The 24,964-nt window shown below is 42.9% G+C and overlaps 1 protein-coding gene across 3 annotated transcripts in view; it reads left to right on the forward strand.

Annotated features, from left to right (window-relative positions):
- The first annotated feature begins 84 nt into the window (after window positions 1-84).
- The window catches only part of ZBTB49 (zinc finger and BTB domain containing 49), a 31,426-nt gene continuing 6,546 nt past the window's right edge, over window positions 85-24,964 (forward strand). The window contains exons 1-5 of one of the 3 annotated variants that reach the window (XM_032135743.2): window positions 85-186; window positions 9,744-9,914; window positions 11,817-12,922; window positions 15,932-15,978; window positions 22,834-22,907. In XM_032135743.2, coding sequence (XP_031991634.1) covers window positions 9,763-9,914; window positions 11,817-12,922; window positions 15,932-15,978; window positions 22,834-22,907 — 1,379 coding nt within the window. In that variant the 5' untranslated portion in view covers window positions 85-186; window positions 9,744-9,762. Of the gene's footprint in view, window positions 187-9,743; window positions 9,915-11,797; window positions 12,923-15,931; window positions 15,979-22,833; window positions 22,908-24,964 lie in introns of those variants that run through there. The other 2 variants (XM_058430213.1, XM_058430214.1) reach the window with 2 other exon arrangements.

Genomic DNA, 24,964 nt, shown 5'->3' on the forward strand with positions numbered 1-24,964 from the left:
GCACCGCGGCCACACACACCCCCCCCCCCCAGCGGAAGTGACGCCAACGGAAGCAGGAGGGAGGTTCCAGCAAGCCAAGGGGGCGTTGTCGGGATGGTTCCGCCGCCGGCGGATCGCTGCGAGGGGCCTTGAGGGCGGCTGCTGCAGGTGAAGAGCAGGCGGCGGGGCAGACAGCGGCCTCCGAGGGTAAGGTGGCCGGCCTTGCGACGGCGTGCGGGGCTGGCGCGGGTGGGAATGGCCCGGAAGGGAAGGGAGGCCGGGCGCCCGAAGGTGGCCCAGGAGGGCATGGACCCACCGCTCCTTCCCATCTCTGGGCACTCGAGGATACCCCGGGGATTGGCGGCTCCTGCGAGAGTCAGCGAGCATCTGCTCTGTGCCGGGCATCACAGGGGACGCGGACTGAGACCCAGAAGGCCAGGTTCCGGGCCTGGGAGCTGGGCCTTCTCTCTGGTGCAGCTCCCTCGGCCTGGAAACCCCACCCGCGCCCTCTCATCTCCAGGCTTTGCCCGCTGGAAGCCAGCCTGGCCCGCCCCTGGCCCGCCTCCGCCCCGCGCTACCCATCTCTCGGCTTCTGTTTCCTTCCACGCTGTAGTTGAGAGTAGCGCTTAAGACGACAAAGCCCACAGCCTAGCTCAGTTTCATTACGGTGTGGCCTCTTCGTGCCTCAGCCCCGTATCTGTAAAGCGGGTGTCATAGCGGCACCTGCGTCGCTGGAACCTTGTCGTATTTCATGAGTTGGTGCATGTAACTCGCTTAGACTAGTGGCTGCCACTTAGTAAGTACTCAATAAACGTCAGCTGTTCTCAGCCCTTAAAACAGGGTCTAGCATACAGTGGTGGTCACTAGGTGTTTGTTGCTTAAATGAATGAATGAAAGTTGAATGGAGGATGCACAGAGTATTGTGAGAAACCTTCACTCCCAAGATGTGTGTATGTGGGTGATAAGGTTTCACTCTGAAAGTGAGCAGTGTTGGGCCTGGAATAGAAGGTGTATTAGTTTGCTAGGACTGCAAACAAAATACTGGGTGGCTTAAACAACAGAAATTTATTATTTTCTCACAGTTCTGGAGGTTAGAAGTCCAAGATCAAAGTGTCTTCAGGTTTGGTTTCTTCTGAGACGTTTCTCCTTGACTTGCACGTGGCTGCTTTCTTGCTGTGTCCTCGCATGGTCTTTCCTCTGTGTTTTCACATCTCTGGTGTCTCTCTTTGTATCCAAATTTCCTCTTTATAAGAACATCAGTCAGGTTGTATTAGGGCCCACCTTAATGGCCTCATTTTAACTTAATTACCTTCTTACAAGCCTGATCTCCAAATACAATCACATTCTGGGGTGCTGGGGAAACAGTTTACCCATAACAAAAGGAATTCACAGAAATGGACAAGGAGGGAAATATTTTCCAACAGAAGTGACAGAATGGCCAGGAGGCTTAAAAGCAGGGTGCTCAAGATGTTTTCTGTGTTCAGGGCACATATGTGTACTTCAGTCTTGTTTGTGCTCTCCTACTGTTTTTGGGTTTTGTTGTTGTTTGTTTGTTTGTTTGTTTGTCCTCCTGAAAACTCAAAGAAAGTGAGCCCTCCCATTTTTTTAGTCTGGCAAACTTAACTCACATTTCAGCATAGATGTGTCTTCCAGGAAGTCTTCCCTGACCCTCCCTCCCAAATTAATTTCTGCTTCCTCCATTTAATAACTGGCACAGGGCTGGGTGCCGTGGCTCACGCCTGTAATCCCAGCCCTTTGGGAGGCCGAGGCAGGCAGATCGTGAGGCCAAGAGATCGAGACCAGCCTGGCCAACATGGTGAAACCCCATAAACCCCATCTCTACTAAGAATACAAAAATCAGGTGGGTGTGGTGGCGCATGCCTGTAATCCCAGCACTTTGGGAGGCTGAGGCGGGGGGATCATTTGAGGTCAGGAGTTTGACACCAGCCTGGCCAACATAGTGAGGCCCCCACCCCTCGTCCCTACTAAAAATACAAAAATTAGCTGGGCGTGGTGGTGCATGCCTGTAATCCTAGCTACTTGGGAGGCTGAGGCAGAAGAATCACTTGAACCCAGGAGGTGGAGGTTGCAGTGAGCTGAAAGCACACCACTCCACTCCTGCCTGGTCGACTGAGCAAGACTGCGTCTCGGAAAAAAATAAAAAATAACTCTGGTACAGTGCGACGATACTTGTTTTTCCCACTAGACTGATGCTTCATGAGGACATGGATGACCATATCTGATGTGTTTGCCATCGTACCTTCAGTGCCTAGCGCATAATGGGCACTCTGTAAAGTTAAGTGAATGTTGGAAAACTGAGACACAGAGCCTGTGGAGGGCAGGGAACACATCTGTTCCGTTTGTCAGCATTCCATCCTTGCGACAATCTGTTGCACATGTTAGGCACACAGTATCTGTTTAACTGAATTGGCCTTCCCTGTATGATAAGTGTCAGCATAAAGCTAAGACAAGATTCCAGGAGGTGTTTGCTTCAAGCCAGTGCTTTTATAAGTAGGGTGGAGGTGAGGAGCTACGAGTAAGCCATTTGGAAAGTATGATGATGGGCAGACTCATTAGGAGCCCTCTGTGGTAAGCTTGATATTAAGGTGCGTGAACTGTGGGCCCTTGGAGAAGTAATCTATTAATGGCTCTGCTGAAAAAACATCCACAAATTCTATCCAGTAGTATTTGACCTGTTGGTAGAATTGAGGGGCCTTTGCTCTAGGAGTCCTCTCTGCAGGTTGAAATTCCATTCTGGCTCTAGTTTTCTTTAGAAGCGTTTCTTCATTCACATTGATCTAAACTTTTTTTTGTTTCTTTTCCCCCATATTTTCATTTTTTGGTGCCATTCATACCATCTTTCCACCATCACATTCCTTGTATAGATTTGTAGCTTTTAGAACAAGAAAAAACCTCTAAAAGAGATCACCTAGTCCAATAGCGGACCTCTCCATTTTTATAGATGAAAAACTGAGGCCCAGAGTCTCATCCATCCAGAAATATGTATTGAGTGCCTACTATGTCGAAGGCACTCTGCGAGGTACCAGAGATACATTGTTCAATAAGACAGATGGAGTCCATGTCTTCACCACAGAAAATTTTTTACTGCTTGTCACCAGGTGAGTTAGTCGCAAAGATGGAAGAGAACCTTCTGCTCCTTCTGTCACACTGCAACACCTTGTGTAGCACATCTTAGTCCTGAATTGTGCAGTTCCTTAATGCAAAGCTTGTCTGGGATTACCTGGACAATCAGGCATAGGCAGTAGACTGAAGAGGCAGCTGATTCTGATCAAAGGAAACAGTGGTTATGAATGCAGCTTTGGCGTCAGATTCCCTGGCTCTGAATCCCACCTCTGTCCCTTATTGCTTACCTGTTTTTAGTTGTGTGACCATCTTCTCTGTACATAGTCAGGTTTTCTGTTGCTGTGTAACACACTACCCCCAAATTTAGTGACTTAAAAAGTATTTTATCTCATAATTCTGCTGGTTAGGTCTTCAGGCAGGTGTCAGCTGAGAAATTCTTCAATTCTATATGGTGTCAACTGCGATCACTCAGTGGCTTTCAGCTGGAGGAGGGGCCAGCCTGGAGAGGTCAGGATGGCTTTTCTGGGAGCCAGCTGAACCCTTCTGTGTCTCCATGTGTTCCCTCTTGCTGGGCATCTTACAGGTGGCTCAGGCCTTCCATAGCCACTGTTCTGAAAGATGGGAAGTGGAAGCTGTTAGCTCTTAAGGCCTGGGCCTGGGAAATGAGCACAGCTTTGTAAGCACAGAATCTGATTAAGGCAGAGCCTGCACAGGAGGGAAGGAGACCTAGACTCCACTACCCCGTGGGAGAATCATCAGAGAATTTGTGGCCATCTTAAATCTGCCAAATTCCTCATTGTCCTCACCTGTAAAATGTGGATAATAGTAGCACCTATCTTATAGTAAATGAGTTAATAAGTGTAAAGGGCTTAGAATAGTGCCTGGCATCTAGGAAACATAAGTATTTGTCATAATCATTACTATTATTAGGTATAAGATACATTTTTGTTTATAGTTATAATTTACAGAACACATAAGAAATGTAAGATACAATTTTTTTCCAGACCTTTTTATAACCTCATTGGGAAGGTACAGGATTAACATCATGAAATAATTTAGAGAACTATACAAAATGATATGAAATAATAATAATTATTATTATTATTTTGAGACGGAGTCTCATTGTGTTGCCCAGGCTAGAGTGCAGTGGTGCAATCTCGGCTCACTGGAACCTCGGCCCTCTGGGTTCAAGCGATTCTTCTGCCTCAGCCTCCAGAGTAGCTGGGATTATAGGCATGCGTCACCACGCCTGGCTAATTTTTGTATTTTTAGTGGAGGTGGTTTCGTCGTGTTGGCCAGACTGGTCTCGAACTCCTGGCCGTAAGTGATCCACCTGCCTCAGCTTCCCAAAGTGGTGGGATTACAAGCATGAGCCACCACACCCAGCCTATAATTCTTATAGTAAAAGTAAATTGTGTAACAGTTAATAACTGCGTAGCATCATAACTCTGGGGATCATTCCAAATAACTTTTTCCTTTATCAATTCCATAGAGTTAGAGAATGTCTGATTTTCTAATTAGACATCTACCTAATATATCGAGACATTTACATTTGTATAATTACACAATTTTACCTAATTTTAACAGGTCCGTGGAGGAGGGTTTCGTGTGTGTGTGTATGTGTGTGTGTGTGTGTTTAATGTCTTTTTTTCCCATGGGTGATAGCATAGCATAAAAGCATAGACTCCAGTGTTTACGGGCCAGGATTCAAATCCTGCCTTTGGCACATAATAGTTGTATGATCTTGGATAAGTGACTTAAAGTCTCCATATCTCAATTGTTTCTCTTGTAAATGATGGTAATTGGGTTCTTATAGACTTGTTTCAGTTAATGGATGTTGTATTAATGCATTCTCACACTGCTATAAAGATACTACCTGAGACTGAGTAATTTATAAAGGAAAGAGATTTAAATGACTCACAGTTCCGCATTGCTGAGGAGGCCTCAGGAAACTTAAAATCATGGCAGAAGGCAAAGGGGAAGCAAGGCACATCTTACATGGCAGCAGGGAAGAGAGAACCGAGTGGGGGGAGTAGGGACTGCCAAACATTTTTAAACCATCACATCTACTGAGAACTCACTCACTGTCACAAGAAGAGCATGGGGGAAACTGCTCCCATGATCCAGTCACCTCCCACCAGGTCCCTCCCCTGACATGTGGGGATTATAATTTGTATGAGAACACAGGGCCAAACCATATCAGTTGTGATAATGCTCAGCACAGGTCTGTGGTAAGTAGTCAGTGAATTATAGCTAAAAAGAATGATAAACTTAGAAGCCTTTACAGGCAACCAGCTTGGCAGGGGTGGGTAACTGATTACTCACTTGGCTGTTACTACCCTTGAGGATTCAGCACTGGGAACAGTGTTCACCACCTACCATCATGCCTTTCTTTCTGTACTCTTGTTTCGGGCAGTACCTCAGTGTTACTCTTTGTCCCAGTTTTCTCTGAGTCTCACTTTGATCTCAAACCAGGAGATCATGCCAGTATCCCAAACTCTACCCATTAGAAACAAAGCTTTCCATAAAGAGATGAGGGGAGTCAGAATAAGGTCTAGATTTGATAGGTGAGGGGATGGGGGATGAAATTTAGAGATTCTACATTGAAAGGGCATGCCATTGAAGAAGTTTAGCTGAGAGTTGAAGATTGGAACTGGTAGCTGAAGCTAAAGTTTCAAATTTAGGAGTTGTGTTAGAACATGTGAAAGCCAAGAATGAAAGTGATTGTCAAGGGAAAGAGGAGAGGGCTATGGTGCTGCACCTTAAGGAAGGCTTGAGGGAGACAAGCAAGGCTTGAGGGAGACAAGACCTTAAGCAAGGCTTGAGGGAGACAGGTACAGCATAGGGCTGGGACAGATCAGGGACATGGGAAGAGAACCTGAAGAGTTCTGGGAAAGGAGGGATTTCAGGATGGGAGTTGGCCGACCACATTGCCATGCGTGGCAGGAAAGTTGGAGAGGATGGTTGAGGACTGAGGAAAGGTCATTGTTGGGAAAGTCTGTTTCAGTGGAGTGAGTGGCAGCAAGGTTGCAAGGTGATATGGTTTGGCTGTGTCCCCACCCAAATCTCATTTTGAATTGTAACTCCCACAATCCCTACGTGTCATGCATGGGAGGAACCTGGTGGGAGGTGATTGAATTATGGGCGTGAGTCTTTCCCACACTGTTCTCATGATAGTGAATGAGATCTGATGGTTTTAAAAACAGGAGTTTCCCCACACAAGTGCTCCCTTTGCCTGCTGCCATCCATGTAAGACATGACTTTCTCCTCCTTGCCTTTCACCTTCTGCCAAGATTGTGAGGCCTCTCCAGCCATGTGGAACTGTAAGTCTAATAAACCTCTTTCTTTTGTAAATGCCCAGTCTCGGGTATGTCCTTATCAGCAGCATGAAAATGGACTAATACACAAGGTGAAAAAGGAGTCATGAGAAAGTAAAGTGGGGCGTGTAGATAGCGATTTTGAAAAGCGTGAAAGAGAGGCCTGTGATGACTAGAGGAACCTAGGGGGAGGGCTTTGTCGTTATCCTGTTTCACTTTGTTTTCAACATGGGGCAATGTTGGTGTGTTTGTTTGGAGGAGCCACCAAAGGACAGGGTGAAGCAATGAAAGCTTCACTGATGGAACCAGGTTCTAGGGGAGGCAGGAAGGCTCAAGGGGAGAGGGAAGGTTCATCTTGGGAAGGAGGAGGCACGTTTCATCCCGTGAAGCCTAAGGGAACGAGGGAGGAGTGAGTGGGAAATTTGGAACTGAGAAAAATTTAAGGCACTATGGTTATCAAGTTATACATCGGTTCAACCTTCTTTTATTTTATTTATTTATTTTTATTTTTTGAGACAGTCTCGCTTTGTCGCCTAGGCTAGAGTGCAGTGGCACGATCTCAGCTCACTGCAACCTCCCCCGCCTGGGTTCAAGTGAATCGCCCACCTCAGCCTCCCCAGTAGCTGGGATTATAGGCACTCGCCATCCTGCCTGGCTAATTTTTGTATTTTTGTAGAAACAGGGCTTCACCATGTGGGCCAGGCTTGTCTTGAACTCCTGACCTCAGGTGATCCGCCCACCTCAGCCTTCTAAAATGTTGGGATTACAGGAGTGAGCCACCACGCCTGACTGGGTTCAGCCTTCTTAGTGAAGTTAAAGTCACAGTCATTTTTATGAGTGAGGGAAAGAGACGTGATGGGAATGAAGACTCTGGGAAGATCACAGAGGAGCAACCCCAAACCCAGAGCGGGTTAAGAATCGTGGGGCTGGGCACAGTGGCTCATGCCTTTTATCCCAGCACTTTGGGAGGCTGAGGTAGGCAGATTGCTTAAGCCCAGGAGTTCAAGGCCAGCCTGGGCAACATAGCAAAACCCCATCTCTGCAAAAACTTTTTTAAATTAGCCAGGTATGGTGGCACATGCCTGTAGTCACAGCTGCGGCGGGAGGATTGCCTGAGCCCAGGAGGTTAAGACTGCAGTGGGCTCTAATCACACCACTGCACTGTAGCCTGGGTGGCAGAGCTAGATCCTGTCTCAAAAAAAAAGAATGGTGGGAAAGTAGTAGGCGACAGCTCAGCTGAGCCCTGATCTGGAAGGTGGGAGGGTCAGGTATGAGTAAAGTATTCCCAGGACAGAACCAAAGACTTTCAGAGGAGAGCACAGGCAGAGATCTGCAGTCCACCTGCTCAGAATCACCAGAATACCTGTGATGCAGTCACCAGGCTCCACTGTAGACTGACAGAACAAAACCCTGGGATGTACTCAGGAATCTGCATTTTTAACAAGCTCCCCAGGTGATCCTTACGGATTATTACAGAATCCTTCCATATGCCAGATAATAGTCTAAATGTTCACACAGGTAACCGCAATAACCTGTGAGATAGGGTGAGGACAGTGGGTCACAAAAAAGTCATTTGCCCAAAGTCATATAGCCAGTGAGTGGTGGAACTAGGTCTCCAACCCACCGACCGGCCAAGAACATAGCTGGTTTGGGGAGCTACCAGTAGTTCATTTTGGCTGCCACATACTTGGAGTAATGGGAGATAAGTCTAAGTGAGAAGTAATCTAACTAAGAAGCTTAGATTTGGGCTTAGTGATGTAGTGACTTTTTCAGCAATGCTTAAGTACTGAGAATGAAGGCAAAGAAAGCAGATGATGCCTTTTTAGATTTTTAGTACCATACTGCCTTTTGTTTTTTTTTTTGAGATGGGGTCTGTCTCTGTCACTCAGGCTGGAGGGCAGTGGTGCAATCATGGCTCACTACAGCCTCAACCTCCTGGGCTCAAGCAGCCCTCCTACCTCAGCCTCTCAAGTAGCTGGGACTACAGGCATGTGCCACCATGCCCAGCTAATTTTTGTTTTTATTTTTCATAGAGACAGGGTCTCACTATGTTGTTGCCAGACTGATCTCGAACTCCTGGACTCAAGTGATCCTGCTGCCTCAACCTCCCAAAGTGTTAGGATTACAGGTGTGAACCACCACGCCTACTGCAGACTGCCTAACCTTCATAGTCTTGTCCCAATCTGGTTCCATTTCTTCCAACTATTTCTCTTCCATAAATCATCCCCTACTAGACTGCATCCCTAGACGTCCAAGACCATGGCTTACTGGCCTGTGTATTCTAGCGTCTAGCTCTTACCTGTTTTGTTTAGTCGTGCGTCATGCACTTCGTGTGTGTGTTTCCCTCACTAGAATTTCAGCTGCATGAGAGTGGCGACCTGGCGTGTTTTGTTTATTGTTGTGACCCTACAGCCTGGCACACAGTAGTCAGTTGGTGAACAGAGGCTGAAGGATGAAACTTGCAGTGTCTACACAATGGCTTCCCATCTCATTTGGAATCAGAGTCAGGGTTCGTAACAGGGCCCGCAGGCCTGGGCATGACCTGACCCTCTGTCCCCTCTAGGATGTCATCTCCTGCCACTCACTCAGCCACACCTGAGCCCAGCAAGCTCCTGCCTCAGAGACTTGGTGCTTGCTGTTCTTTCTGGCCCAGGTACCTGCACAGCTCCTTCCCTTCCTTCAGGCATCTGCCCAAGTAGCCTCTTAGACAGGCACAAAGGCACGAGTAAGGGGACCTGCTGCTTTGCGATGTCTCTTATATCATTGTCTGGTGATGTTAGATATTTTGACCTGTACCTTATCTCCCAGAATAGGCCCCTAATTTCCCCAACTTCTAATTCAGTGACCTGTGTACAGGTGTTCGATAAATATGGATTTGATCTTAGCCAGCTGGCTTTTCTTTCACCTTATACGTCTTTATATATGTGTATATTATTTTATTTTTCATTTGACATATTCCTAAGTAGACACAGAGAAGTACATACAGTATTAACATGGTCATATTCTAGATTTGTACTGTTTAAATTCTGTGGCTTTTAAAATATAAATTACAATTTCAATCCCTCAGCCACATTTCAAGTGCTCAGTGACTATGTGTGGCCAGTGTCTACTGTATTGAGCAGTGCAGATAGAGAGCATTTCCATCATGACAGATAGTTCTGTTGAACAGCAGTGGTCTAGATGCCTCAGAAACAGTTGTGTGTGTGTGTGTGTGTGTGTGTGTGTGTGTGTGTGAGAGAGAGAGAGAGAGAGAGAGAAACTGATGGGAGAGTGAAGCACAGATGAATCAGTAAATTTCAATCCCATTTAGTTTCCAGTGAGGTCCTTAAGAATATCTGTCGTATCTGTGATTTTTTGCTGTAGGTCACTTGAATGGTTGAGCATGGACCCTGTTGCTACCCACAGCTGCCATCTCCTCCAGCAACTGCATGAGCAGCGGATCCAAGGCCTGCTTTGTGACTGTATGTTGGTGGTAAAAGGAGTCTGCTTTAAAGCGCATAAGAATGTCCTGGCAGCATTCAGCCAGTATTTTAGGTGGGTATTTTAGACTTAATTCTCCTAGCTGTGAATTGAGGGGAAAGCTCTTTTAGTATGGAAGTATTCATATTTTGTTCTCTTTGGATTTCACTATCTTTATCTTTTTATAGCACATTGGATTTTGTAGGAGTTGTTTTAATTTTTAAGTTTGTTAATCATTTTTATTATTTTTGCTTTTGTGTTTAGGGTAACCTGAAAAGAAAAGAGGCTCTTAAGTAAAATGAATTTGGGATGATTGAAAGTATTTTGGTTCTTTGTCTTTCATTTTAATAATTCCGGCTAATGTCAATCTTCTACATATATTTCTTATCCTTTCAAGATAAAATGATGGAGGAATTAAGTTCCTGGTCAGAATTTTTCTGTGATAAGAAATCAGAGGGGAAAACATATTCTGTGTGTTGGATTTTTCTTTTCTGTTTTTCTTAATTAAAGCAGTTTAGTTTTTGTTTCTCATTTGAATATTCTAAGAAAACTTACAATCATTTTGGCTGAAATGAAATATTTATTTATAAATAATGAATAATACCAGGACGTTGTGTTTCAGCTTATTTAAACATTATTCTGCATTCCCAGTTACTCAGGAGGCTGAGGTGGAAGGATCCCTTGAGCACAGGAGGTGGAGGCTGCAGTGAGCCGTGATCATGCCACTGTACTCCAGCCTGAGCAACAGAGCGAGACTCTGTCTCTCAGAAAAAAAAAAAAAAAAAAAAAATCGTTAGAGTTAAGTGATTCTGCGTAAATTCATTTTGTCGTTAGCAGGTTTATCTCTCTTTAAATACAATACTCTTTCTTTTTAAAGTACTTTTTGTTTCCAAAATGCATACCATTTTACTGCTTTAGTAGACAACGTGGGACATGATTTGCTCTTTCTTTGATAATCCTGAATCATCAAATTGAGTCTCAGTTATTGTATAGGCCACATTACACATTGTAATGAATCAGCTTCTTAAGGTAGGTAGCAGGTGTTGTTCCTGTGAAAAATGGTCGCAAACTCTTGGGTTTGCTATCACCTGCTTTTTTCTGTCTTCCCAGGACAATTAAATTTTGATACTGTGATACACAGGCTGATTTGCACTTAAAAACAGAACTGAAGGCTGTTTGGGGGAAATAGGTGACTGCATTTGACAAAATGTCTTCACCTTACCTACCTGAGCTTATTATTTCATACATAATAGAAATTTGTTCACCTGTGACCTTGGCTTGTACCCAGAATAAAGTGCCTGGGCTTTAGAGTGCCTTTTGGTCTTCACTAACTCTCAGGGTTTTTCTCACTGTTGGTTTTTGAACTGCTGGGTGGCTGAAAAACCTAACAGCCAAATAAATTACTGGTTACAAAGGAATGGTGTGGAGGGTTGGTTTATTCTAGCTATTTTTATTTTAAGTTTTCCAGGCACTTAGATGTGGAAATATTTGTGTATATGGTTATGGCCTAAAATATAATACTTGTGAGACTAAATATGAAATATTGAAAAGTGTATATTCTTTAATTTTGTATACTCTATTAGTATGTATTTAATATATATGGATAATTACCTTTTGAAAAAATATTTAGAGCAATCTTTTATTTCTTAGATCATATTGGGAATTATCTTAGAATCTTCTTGATTTGTGGTTTACCAGTCATATTACTGTATGTAATTTTTTAATGTGTAAATTTGAGTATATTTCAAAAATTTACTTTGAGATATATTTTGAAGTCTGCATACCCAATCCACTACTTTAATTCATCTGAATTATTTAGTTGGATGGTTTGCCAGATTGTTTTAAAGGATTAAAACATACTTATAAGTCTTCACATTCACAGAAGGATAGTATTTTTTAATATTAATATATGAATGTTATAAGAAAAAGACAGTGTGGATTTTTGACACTGTAAACAGATACTCTTTATTTTACCAGGAGCCTCTTTCAGAATTCTTCAAGTCAGAAGAATGATGTTTTTCACTTGGATGTTAAAAATGTCAGTGGCATAGGGCAGATCCTGGACTTCATGTACACTTCTCATCTAGATCTTAACCAGGACAATATACAAGTAATGCTGGACACAGCACAGTGTTTGCAAGTTCAAAATGTTCTGAGTCTGTGTCACACATTTTTAAAATCAGCCACTGCAGTACAGCCACCTGGCATGCCTTGTAATAGTGCATTGTCTCTGCAAAGCACCCTGACCCCAGATGCTACTTGTGTTATCAGTGAAAACAACTACCCCCCTCATTTACTGCAGGAATGTTCAGCAGATGCACAGCAGAATAAAACGATGGATGAATCACATCCACGTGCTTCGCCATCAGTTAATCGGCATCACTCCGCAGGTGAAATCTCAAAACAAGCCCCTGATACTTCAGACGGCAGCTGCACAGAACTGCCTTTCAAACAGCCAAATTACTATTACAAACTCAGAAACTTTTACAGTAAGCAGTACCATAAACACGCAGCTGGTCCCAGTCAGGAGAGAGTCGTTGAGCAGCCTTTTACTTTCAGCACCTCTACAGACCTTACCACGGTAGAGAGCCAGCCTTGTGCTGTCAGTCATTCCGAATGCATCCTGGAGTCTCCCGAGCACTTACCTTCCAACTTCCTGGCCCAGCCTGTGAATGACTCTGCCCCACACCCTGAGTCAGACGCCACATGCCAACAACCTGCCAAGCAGATGAGGCTCAAAAAGGCCATTCATCTGAAGAAACTCAATTTCCTGAAGTCACAGAAATCTGCAGAGCAAATATCTGAACCCAAGTCGGATGATGGTTTGACAAAGAGGATAGAATCTTCTAGTGAAAATACCCTAGAGAAAGCTAGCAGCCAAAGTGCTGAAGAAAAAGAAAGCGAAGAAGTCGTCAGTTGTGAGAATTTTAATTGCATTAGTGAGATGGAGAGGCCTGAAGACCCAGCTGCCCTGGAAGACCAGTCCCAGACACTTCAGTCCCAGAGACAATACGCGTGTGAATTATGTGGGAAACCTTTTAAACACCCAAGCAACTTGGAGCTTCACAAACGGTCTCATACAGGTAACTGATTCGGTACCCACAGGCAGAAGGGAAGGACGTAATGCAGATGCTCAGACACCACTGGCACTTCTTGTTTTTGTAAGAAGTTTTGCTATTGTTTGATGTCATTGATGATTTTAAACAAAATAAGGGGGATTAGCTACTTTTTATTGTATATTTTTGTTGATGCATCTGACTTAAAGTTTTGTAAATGGTTTTATAAAGCCACTTTAAAAAGGTGCATACTTTCAATTTTTATTTCAACTTTATTTTTATATGACAAGCCATCCGTCTCTAAAGAAGTATAGTAATTTTGGTGCACTCAGAATTTCAAATTAATTCTAAAATGGATAAGCTATATTTAGTTGTCTTTTTAGAATTAGATTAAGCTTATTTTTTGAAAGCATCATATAGGTTAATTTAGACTAATAATTTAGTTTGAATAATTCTACAAGTTCTCTTGGAAGGAATTTGAGTATCTAATTTTTAAAATTCTAATTTGGGAATCAGGAAGTAAACTTTTTAATAAGAATCAGCTTTAACCATTTGATATTCTCAAAAGAAAATTCTTTCAATTTAAACATTGAATTTTCAAAGTTTTGTTATCTTAATTTACGCCTCTTTCTCTTTCCCAAAAGATTTTTTAAGGTATTTTCTCTCTCTCTCTCTCTCTCTCTCTATACACACACACACACACACACACACACACACATTGTGTTATACAATACATATATATTACTTTTCTTCCTATAATTAAACATGAGTTTAATAGCGTATTACAGATGAACAACAATTACCTTGTAGGCATGAGAAGTAACATGCAACAGGACACTTCCACAACAGCTGCTTTTAAGGTGTTTGTATAATTGTGTTTGTTGATGTGACCTTCTGTTATCACTATGGATTCCCAGTTTGCATTTTACTACCTTGTATTATTGGGAGATTTCTTTGATAATTGTGAAAGCCCTTTATACATTTTAGTGCATTTGAATATAAAGTACTGTTATTATCACTAGTAGTTCAAAATTATTCCACGTGAAGGCAATATCACAGACTTAATTTTGCCCTGACAAAACTTTAGATCATTCTGTTTGCCTAAATCTCCTACAGCCTAATGATTACTGCAATTTTTTTTTTTTTTTTTGAGACGGAGTTTTGCTCTGTTGCCCAGGTTGGAGTGCAGTGGCATGATCTCGGCTGACTGCAACCTCTGCCTCCTGGGTTCAAGTGATTCTCCTGCCTCAGCCTCCCGAGTAGCTGGGACTACAGGCATGCGCCACCTATTTTTTGTATTTTTAGTAGAGACAGGGTTTTACCATGTTGGTCAGGCTGCTCTCGAACTCCTAACCTCAAGTGATCTGCCCACCTTGACCTCCCAAAGTGCTGGGATTACAGGCGTGAGCCACAACGCTTGGCCTGATGGCTGTAATTTTTTATTTGTGAAACTTACCTGCTTAGCTTTTAAAGGAATCAAAAATTGTTTATTCTGGGAGAACCTCTTTGAATGACAGATACAGTCACGGCAAAGGTGCTTACTGGCACATAAATATTCTACCGAGAAGGGCAGCAATTCTCAAAGTATGGTCTGGGGAACCCTTTTTGGGGGTCTGTGAGGCCAACACTATTTTCAAAATCGTCTAAGATGTTACTTGTTTTATCTTCCTCTCATGAGTGCACAGTTAGTCTGCCCAAAGCTACATGATGCCTGATGAAGTCCTCACCCTGGTGGCCTGTGAAGTGTGTATTTACCTGTTCTAAAGATCACTCTGTTTTCGTTTCTGATATGGTAGATATCAATAGCTATAGCCTATATTAACAAAAGCTCTTTAGGACCTCAATTTTAAGAGTGTGAAGGGGTCCTGAGGCCTACTGGAGTAGGATTGTTAACCTTGGTCATTTATTAGTCTTAGTAACTGGTGACCTCTCTCTCTTTTCAAATTCTTATATTTCTTATGGGGGCTTTAACTTATTATCTGTCACCCCCAATAATTTCAGACATAAATGCAGTTTCATTTATTGCAATAAAGAATTAATGTAATTATTAATTTATTATTAATTAATATAAATATAATTATTCAGGGTCAAGAAAGCCATTAGACATTTTCAGGATAAAATAAAATAAAAATATCCTAGAATGAGCCCAGAAAGCTAGTAAGCTGCTTTCTTCAAGGTAGCAAACCCCAACAATATAGTAGGAAGGGAAAACATTATTGTTACTTTTTAAAGAAGATCTTAATGAAACCGTTTGATTTCAGGGAAATGGAGAAAATGAGAGGTTCTTAGTGTTCAAAGTCTATTCATTAGTGTTATGTAGATTAAAGGCAGTACCATGGAGTGTGCTTTTAAATTCAGATCATGTTCTATAGGCCACATTTCAGAACAGCTGTGGTTTTTTTGTAGTAGAGTACCATCCTTACAATCTGTTCTATCCCCAAGTGCAGTTACTTAGTTATTGAAATTAGAGGTGATAAAGAAGTCCGCAGAGGAGCACATCTCCTGAAATGAAATCTTACTTTCTCCCGTGAGCAACCAAGGCAGGAAGACTGTGCCGAGGGGCTCTTTCCCTTTCACACTCATGCTTCAGGAGGTCCTACTGTGTTTGGGGCTCTCTGTGCTGATACCTTTTGTGGTGTGAACAAGTGACCCTGTTTCTGCTAGGATTGGTGGTTGGGTGGCATCAGGCTGAAGAATAGGTGAGCAGGATCGTACTGTTCAGCAGGAAAACTCAATCACAGGAAAAGACCACTTCCAGAATGTGGGTCTGCTCTGGATGCAAATAAAACATTGATTTTAACATAGATTTTGTTGGAGAACAGTTTAATTTTTTAGAGGAAAATATTAACTTTTATCATCTCTGTGTAGAAATAAAGGCAAGAGAGAAGTATAAGGAAGTAGACACTCCCTATTTTCATACTGTTAGGATGTAGAATGTAATGCCATTTTGAAAGTACATAGGAAGTCATTTAAACAAAAAATCATTGAACAAATACCAGTAATGATTTTACAAGTTGTTGTTTTGTTTTGTTTTAGGTGAGAAACCTTTTGAATGTAACATTTGTGGGAAACATTTCTCTCAGGTGGGAATACTCTTATTTATTGTTAATAATTGGAAACCTGCAACACAGTGTTTTTTTTATTGGAAATAAGACATACTTTTGTACTTGTGAGAGAAGCCTCTAATGATATCTGTAACTTAAAGACTTCAGAATAAATCAGGCGAAATCCTTTTCAAGAAAACAGATTTCTAGTTCTTTGAAAGAAAAATAGCATTTTCATGTGTGAATTCTTAGAATACTTTTTTCCCCTTGCTAAGGATGAATCCAAACTTAGCATATGTCTTCCATTTCGTGAATGAAGTTCACAGTAAACCACCTTGAGCTTGGTGTACCTGGAGGCTGCACATTGTGCTGGGATAGGCTGAAGACAAGTAGTCTCCTTATTCTTGTTGGGACTGTAGATTGTAGGATGCTGGAAAAAAGATGAAACAAGTTTTGTTCCCTGTTTTGACCACTACCTTCAGCTGACCTCCATTAAGGTCATTTGGACACATAGTCATTCAGTCCTTAAGGAAACATTTGTTTTACCCTCCCATGGGCCAGGGGCTGTGCTGGGCGTGGGACACAAAGAAACCTAGAGACCTAATGTTTTCTAGAAAATGGCTCGTGGGAACCTACTCTCTCTGAAACAGAAGGTAACTATTCACCGCCATGTGCAGTGCCCTGGGCTTCCAGAGGTAGATCATACGGAAGCTGCTGCAGGGCGTGAGGGCGCAGCTCTTCAGGGCACAGTCACTGGCACGACTGTCTCACACACAGCATGGTAGATCCCGTGGCAGCAGTGCGTGCCTCTGGAGCTGGGAGGCAGGCCCCGCAGAGCTTGGAAATGGCAAGCACCGTGTTTGCTCGCATTCCCCCTAGAGCAGACTCTTCCAGTTTCTCTTCATCTGTTGAGGGTGTCAGTTCCATTTTCTCACACACCCAAACCCGCCATCTTAATGACTCTTCACCCTCCTACTCTCTGACTCCCTGCCTGCTGGGATTCACCAAGTCCTTGCAGTCTCCCATCGCGTACTCAGTTGGGTCACGTCTTCATGGGCGGTTAGTTTCTCTGGGCCTGGGGCCATGTCTTCTCTCCCATCCAGGAGAACGCCCGGCAGCCAGCAGGTGTTCAGGAAGGATTTGATAAGCTGAGCTGAGTGCTTGTCCCTCCAGCCGCCATTCTTGATGAGCCCCTGCTTGTTCCTGCCAGCCTGGCCTGGGGTTCAGAGCTTGGCCTCTGGGGCTGGACAGTCTAGAACTGAGCTCTGCCTCTGTCAGGGCTTCACTACCCTGTGACTTTGGGCAAGCTCACCTTTTGCCCCTTCAGTTTCCTTATCTGTGAAACACGGATAACAAGATTAGTTAACCCCATAGAGTGTGAGGAGTAAATGACGTAATAATGGAAAGTCCTTAGAGCAGGGCCTGGCACATAGTAAGCGCTCAAGAAACGCCAGCATTCCCTACCTTGTTGCCATCCACTTTCTCCTGTCCTGTCCATCTTCATGACCCCCAGATGCCGGTCTTTCTGAGGCACATCCCCTTCCCCACCATTTTCATCTCAGCAGCTGTGATTTGATGGGAAAAGCATGAGACTCGGACTAATGACCATGAATAATTAGCAATTACGACTTCTCTGGGCCTCCTTTTTCTAATTCTTAAAATATGGATAATACTACTTCATGGAACTAGTGGGAAAATGAAATGAAAAACTAGAGCTGAAAGCCCTTTATACATTTAAATTATGATTAGAGTAGAAGTTCCATCCTTCTCATGCCTTCTCTGACTCTCCATAGCTGACATTATGAATTAAAACCAGACAGTCAGGCTACAGTCCACCTCCACTCCTCTCTCCTGGCACAGATCCCTGGTGCCCACATCAGAGATTCTGATTCTGTGATTTGGAGTGGGGCTCAGGTATTGCTGTTTTTTTTTTTTTTTTTTTTTGTGGAGTCTCGCTCTGTCATCCAAGCTGGAGTACAGTGGCGCAATCTGGGCTCACTGCAACCTCTGCCTCCCAGGTTCAAATGATTGTCTTGCCTCAGCCTCCCAAGTAGCTGGGACTACAGGTGCATGCCACCACGCCTGGCTCATTTTTTATATTTTTAGTAGAGACGGGGTTTCACCATGTTGACCAGGATGGTCTCAAACTCCAGACTTCGTGATCCACCCACCTCAGCCTCCCAAAGTGCTGGGATTAGAGCCTTGAGCCACTGCGCCCAGCCAGGTATCAGTATTTTTAAAAATTCAGCAATTTTGGTGTGCAGTCAAGGTTGAGAACCACCACTGTAGCCCATGACCTGCACTTGCTCTCTTAAATCCTACCAAGGGTAGCCCTGCCCGATCCAGAAACCGTTCCCTTCTGTATTCTTCTGTGTACTTTTGTTAGGTTTCTATGACTGTAGAGTCATACGTAGTGATAGTTTTCAGATGTGGATTGCTGCTTTATTTTCATAGTAAAGTATGAATTTTGGTGAACAAGGAACTGTTTTAATGTTTGTTGCAAGCCTACAGTGTCCATGTGCTGTCCATGAGCTCTGCTGTGTGCTGGGAGTGGGGACAGAAATGGCCATGGCCTCCAGGAGCTTATTGTTTAGAGGAAGCAACAAACGTGTAAATGATCGAGTACAGTGAAATGTTGGAACTGCTGACAGATATCCACGGGAACAGTGTGGGCAAAGAAAAGACAGTAGTCCCTTCTACCTGAAAGGTGTGTTTGGGACAGCACGAGGCCATGAAATGCTTGAGAGATTGCTTAGGTGAGCCCTGCAGACAAGCAGGCACTGGGCCAGCCTGGCATCCCTGGCATGCTGGGGCAAGAAAGCAGTCAGATTGTCTGCATAGGGATGCGTGGTAAAGAATGCCCACTGGCCCATCCTCCACCGTATGCCTAACGTTATTTTCTTGTAATGAACTAGAATAAATGTTTGTGGTTACATGGAATTGGAATGCTGTTGTATAAAAACATTTACAAATAAGAATCTCTCATCCTGCTTACTGAGAATTCAGTATTTAGTAGGTTAGTCTTTTTAAAATAGTTAACCACAGCCTGCATTATGAGTATGGCATGCCAGCATAAGGAAGTTAGCATCATCTTAGAGTGACCACAGAAGCTGCATCTGTGCGTGTGACTGGACACTGTATATGTCCAGATCTCTGCAAGGAAGAGTCGTGTCATACTTTAAAGGAAGAGTCATGTCATACTTTAGAGTATGACTGAGTCACACTCAGAGGGAAGTGTTTCCTCTGTGGCGTAGAACAGGGACTGTTTGGAGGGCACTGGAGAGAACCAAAAGAGTGACAAGTTTTGAGCGCTTGTCATTTGAGAAACGGGAAAGAAAATGTGGCATAATTACCTGTCTTTGGGAGAGGAGTAGGATTGCTTTTGTTCCTCCAAGTAGGCAGAAACAGAAACACTGGGCAGCTGGTACAGAGAGACGGGTTTTGAGAGGCAGTACTCTCCCAGCAGCGCTGTCTGGCCAGCTGTCTGCCCGAATCCGGGGGTGCTAGTGCCTTCTGCAGGATTACCCTGTAGGAGCCATTTCCAGGGTGCTGATGTGGACTCATGCCAGAGGCGACAGTGTCAGCCATCCATGGTGGAAACACAACAATAAGGACACTTAATGAGCTTTGCCCAAGCTATTACATTTTCATCTCTGAGGTTATATTTCCCACACCTTTACCGTTAAATGTCCTTTTATCAAAATAGTGGTCATTGTTTAAGTGATATCTCTATGTTAAACCTTACATTTTTTTCTTTTTAATTTTATTGCTGTGTGAAATCCTAAAGTCTTGAAACTCCTGAGCTAGCTGACTTTTAAGATCTGGGATCTCTTTTATCTCTAAATGATTACGATTCCTGACTTTTTTTGATAGAAACACTCAACTGCCATGAAGAGTGCTTATGATAGGGAATAGATGCTGGGTTTGTTCATGTTTAAATACTGAGGTTCAAGTACCTGTCAGAAGGAGTTTATTATAAAAATTGCTCAAGGCAGATGTTAATTCTTCTCTACAGCATAGTTTTTCTGTTAAAAATTCTAACTCCATCTGAAGTTAAAATGTTATTAGAAAGGATCAAAGTTCTTTTACTGCTAATATCTTTAACATAGGTTTAACAGTCCAAACTTTGGAGTCACTAGGCAAACCTGAATTAGTGAATTCAGTCCCCATTTTATGACCCAAGGCTGGTTACTTACCTCTCAGAGCCTCTGTTGACTTCTCTGTAAAACATGGATAATACTGCTTTACAAGACATTGTGATGACTAAATTAAATACTCTTCGCAACGGTTTAGTAAAGAGCTTCATTCATAGTAAGTTCTTAATAAACGAGAGCTATTATTACCACTTGCTAGAATTTTTTTTTTTTGAGATGGAGTCTTGCTCTGTTGCCCAGGCTGGAGTGCAGTGGCATGATCTCGGCTCACTGCAAGCTCTGCCTCTTGGGTTCATGCCATTCTCCTGCCTCAGCCTCCTGAGTAGCTGGGACTACAGGCGCCCGACACCACGCCTGGCTAATTTTTTTTTTTTTTTTTTTGTATTTTTAGTAGAGACGGGGTTTCACCGTGTTAGTCGGATGGTCTCGATCTCCTGACCTCGTGATCCACCGGCCTCAGCCTCCCAAAGTGCTGGGATTCCGGGCATGAGCCACTGCCCCCGGCCTACTTGCTAGAATTTTTATGGACACAACTATAGGTGATTTCTAAGACACAGTCTGTGCACCTAAGATATCCTTAGTACTAGAATATATCAAAAGTTTACCAAAAATAAAAATATTGACTAAAGCTCTAATAATCTGGGCCTGAGTTTGCTATGTAACCTGGAATAAATTATCTGAATATACTATTGGATTTTTTGCATGGCCCATTCCATTAGTTTTATTTAATCTGCTTTTATATTATTTATCAGAAATATGCATTCCTGTATCAGGGAGAAAGATTATTTTCATTATCTATTTCTAGTACAAAATAGGTAAAGAACACTTTAAAGATTTTTCTACCACTTAAAATATTAAATGGAAGATCATTTGATTATATTTCTTTTGAAAACAATTGTTAAGCCATTTTTAAAAAGGAAAAATGCAACATTGCTAAGAATTAACCCAGAATGCATTTCATTCAGAATACATAGTTTACAAAATAACCGAAGAAAGAGGGCTCTAATTTAACAGTTCAGCAGATGGTGCTATTCCGATTATTATGTAACTGATCAGCTTTTCTGAAATTTGCAAGTGACTAATTTAAAACACTGGTGTATTATTTTTAACTCTCCAGTATGTGTTTCCTGAGTGGCAAAGTTACTGTCATATTGAATATTCAAAACACACTATTTCATTCATAGAAACTCGTGCTTCCTCAAGGTTTCCCCACAAGCAGAGGAGTTTAGATTCCTACCAACCAGTATTAATTTCTGGCCCCACCATGTAACTGAGACAACTACTTTATTTATCTGAATACAGTGGTAATTGTACAGTTTATCTGAATACAGTGTTAGTTGTACTATTATCTCAAGAAAATAGATGGTAATTTGATAATGCATGTGAAGGCCTAATTTGAAGTTCAGCAAATGTATATTGCTGTTGATATTTGTTTTATTATTAGTAGTATTCTATTAAAAGCTGGACATTTTCCAAAGTTTTGTCAAACTCTTTCTCTTTGGTTATTGAAAATAAACCTGAGTTTTTTCGAAGCCACATTTATCATATTCTTAAATGTAATGTCTAACTCTGTTTCCCAGAATTTGATAGACATGATGAATCTTTCACGTTATATAGTCCACAGATGGCATTTTTTAATACTTGTGAATCCTAGTTTTCATTCACAAGTCGATATCAAACTCATCTTCAAATCTTAACCATAAATCTTAATCTTTGCATTTTATTTAAAATACAATTTGCAAATTAAAAAAAGCCCTGTGTGTTAGTTGGCTAGTATTCATTCTTGTTTTTTGCTTATCTTGTGTATGACAGCTGCTCATTTTTACCACTGGGTATATTACCTCATTTCAGTAGGTTTTCCTTTTTTTTCTTTTTCTTTTTTTTGCAACAGAACACTGTACAAAATTAAAATGGGGAAAATAACAGGTTGAGACTATTAACTTAATTACAGCAATGGAAGATTTTCCAAACCTAATCTGAAACATTAGCAATTAGCTTTTTAAATATCTGAGGCATTTGCAGTTTTAATTTTGCTGTACTTTAGGTAATTTAATATTGATTTCCTGTTGATTAGTACATAGAAATCCATCTGATGATCTCCGTTTCAGTGTTATTCTTCGCAAAGCCTTGCTAGTTTCAGAAATTAGGAACACAATGGCCCTGCACCTGAGAGGTTGCTGTGATTCTCCTGATTTGCCCTTTTGCACAAAGGTAAAATTAAGAAACCTGTCAGAAAGAACCAAGTGTACTTGCCAGAGGAAGTACTTTTTGGAAATGTCTTCCCTTCTTTATGAACAGAAGTATGTTTTTTAGAAAGAAACAATACTGAAATAAGGACATATGGTGCTTTTGTTTGTTTTAAATGATGTTTTAAATACATGGCCCAAATAAAATACGTCAAGGCCTGTTTAAAGTCCAGGCTTGGCGACCACCAAAGCAGCCTCCACAGGGTGCTGTTTAAGAGGGAAGCGCTGCATAGTGCGTGCCTGAGCTAGGACACGGCCAAGGGCTCACATGGAGGACGGGGTGGAGACACATCCCGTGTGCAGCAGGTGGCCAGCCACTCTGGCTGCTCTTCATGCTCTTGCCCATGGCTTCTTTTGAGTTGTGTGAAGCTCATCTTCATCTGGAATTTGAATTGGAACCTGGCGAAATGTGTCAGTTTTCCTTTTGAATTTATATAATTTAAAAAACCAAAAACTTTCATTATTGGTGTGTTTTTCTTTTCCTCTTTTTGCAGGCAGGTAACTTGCAGACTCACTTACGACGGCATTCTGGTGAAAAACCATACATCTGCGAGATCTGTGGAAAGAGGTCAGTGCTGGGCGTGTTCTTCCGTGTGGAAGGGAGCATGTCTAGTCTCAGTGTCTTTGGCAGTCAGTGTCCTCTGAAGTGGTGGCTCGCAGATGAGCCACATGTGGGCTCACCCTGCCCCTGCAGAACACAGGTAAATGCAAACCTTCTGGCTTTGCATGTGACACACGAGAGAATAATAAAAAGAAAAGTTAATTCAAAGAAAGAAAATCTGGGACAGGAGTCCCAAAAAGGAAATGGGGTTTTAAATGCGACGAAATTATTTTATACTAATATTTTCATTCATCTAAAACTGTCTCTGAAAATATAATAGATTAATGCCCCCAAGGAGGTGACTGTCTAGTAGGGGAAATGGGACTTGCCAGCCGAGTGACTAGATTTCAGGAGAGAAGGAGGTGGTGGAAGGTGCCACAAGCCGTGGGTCTGTAACAGCCTGTGAGAGCTCTGCCCCAGGGAGGAGGAAACTAAGTCTTGATGGCTAGGTAGGATTTTGACCTGGCAAAAGAGAATCTGACTCTTGAGGTGGAATAAAGTGTGTGGCAGTTCGATTCCTCTGCAGCGTGGTATAAATGAGGAGCTCTTCCCCTGCTGTGTGTGCAGGCTGGCACCCTCAACCCTCCTTCCTGTCCTTGGACTGTACATCCATCAGGCCACGTACTCCATCATCTGGTGGTTGTGCCAGAACAACAGGCATCAGCCAGGACTATACCAGTCACGAAGCTCTGTACGCACCTTGGTTACATAGCTCTTATATTCATTTATTTAATCATTCATTGATTCAACATTTTTTAGACACCTGCTGTATGCCAGGGGCTGTATGGGTCCATAAAAATAAACAGTACAGAGTCTCTCCCTGTCACAGATTCATACCGAAGCTTCTTGAGACAAGAGATAGTCATGGGGTCGGTTAGAAGTCAGTGTCCTCATATTCAGTCTCAGCACATGCTGGGGAAAGCCGAGGAGGAAGCGACTCTCGATTCAGTTTCAGGAAAACCATTTCTCTGCCAATGGTAGAAAACAAACGAAAGCTGCGGCGGGCAGCGCATCTCCCTTTCTGCTGTAGCTACCTGAATGCTGAAAGCCAAGTTCAGGGCCCAGTATCATCTGCTGCTCCTTCCAGATGCCTGGGAGCATAGACCTCTTGCTGCCTCTGATGGCATCACTTCACTGTTGGCCCCTGCATGTCTTGTTTTGCGTGGTGTTTGAAATCTGAACCTTCTGAATTCCATTTCAAAGTGAGGCATGTGTTTATTTTTTATTTATTTTTTTGAGACAGAGTTTTTGCTCTTTTGCCCAGGCTGTAGTGAAGTGGCTCAGTCTTGGCTCACTGCAACCTCCACCCCCTGGCTTCAAGTGATTCTCCTGCCTCTGCCTCTCAAGTAGCTGGGATTGTAGGCACGTGCCACCATACCCGGCTAATTTTTGTATTTTTAGTAGACACGGGGTTTCGCCATGCTGGCCAGGCCCGTCTCGAACTCCTGACCTCAGGTGATCCACCCGCCTCTGCCTCCCAAAGTGCTAAGACTACAGACATGAGCCACTGTGCCCAGCCAAGGCATGTGTTTGAAACCAGATCTATATGCAGCGTCTTCCTCAGAATATAACATACTCTGCTATCAAGCGTAGTGGAAAGGAAAGAACATAGATTTCCACGTCTGAGGGCCTGGGTTGGAATTACTGCCTAAGGCAAGTTAGTAACCACCTCTAAACTTGGTTTTCCCATCTGGAAAGTGGGGGTGAAAATGCCTGCCTGGCAGTGTTGTGGAATGACTAGATGGGATAATGGTTGTTAAACATGTAGCCGATCACCTGCACACAGCATCTGCTCAGTGAATGCTGGTTCCCTTCCTTCCTTTGTTCCCTTATTCTCAATGTTAGGACTGATAGATATAAGTCTCTTGTGCCTCAGAAAGAGGAGAGCTTATTCTCTGGGGATATTCACAGTGGAGGGTGACAGCCATACCTCTTGGTCCCTGAGACTCTGAGCTCCTGTTTGCATTTTACTTTATAGTGAAAAGAGCGGGAGTCGCACCTGGCTAGACCAGGGCAGAACTCAC

The sequence above is a fragment of the Hylobates moloch genome, unplaced genomic scaffold (assembly GCF_009828535.3).
Source record: "Hylobates moloch isolate HMO894 unplaced genomic scaffold, HMol_V3 SCAFFOLD_17, whole genome shotgun sequence".
Classification (NCBI taxonomy): Eukaryota; Metazoa; Chordata; class Mammalia; order Primates; family Hylobatidae; genus Hylobates; species Hylobates moloch.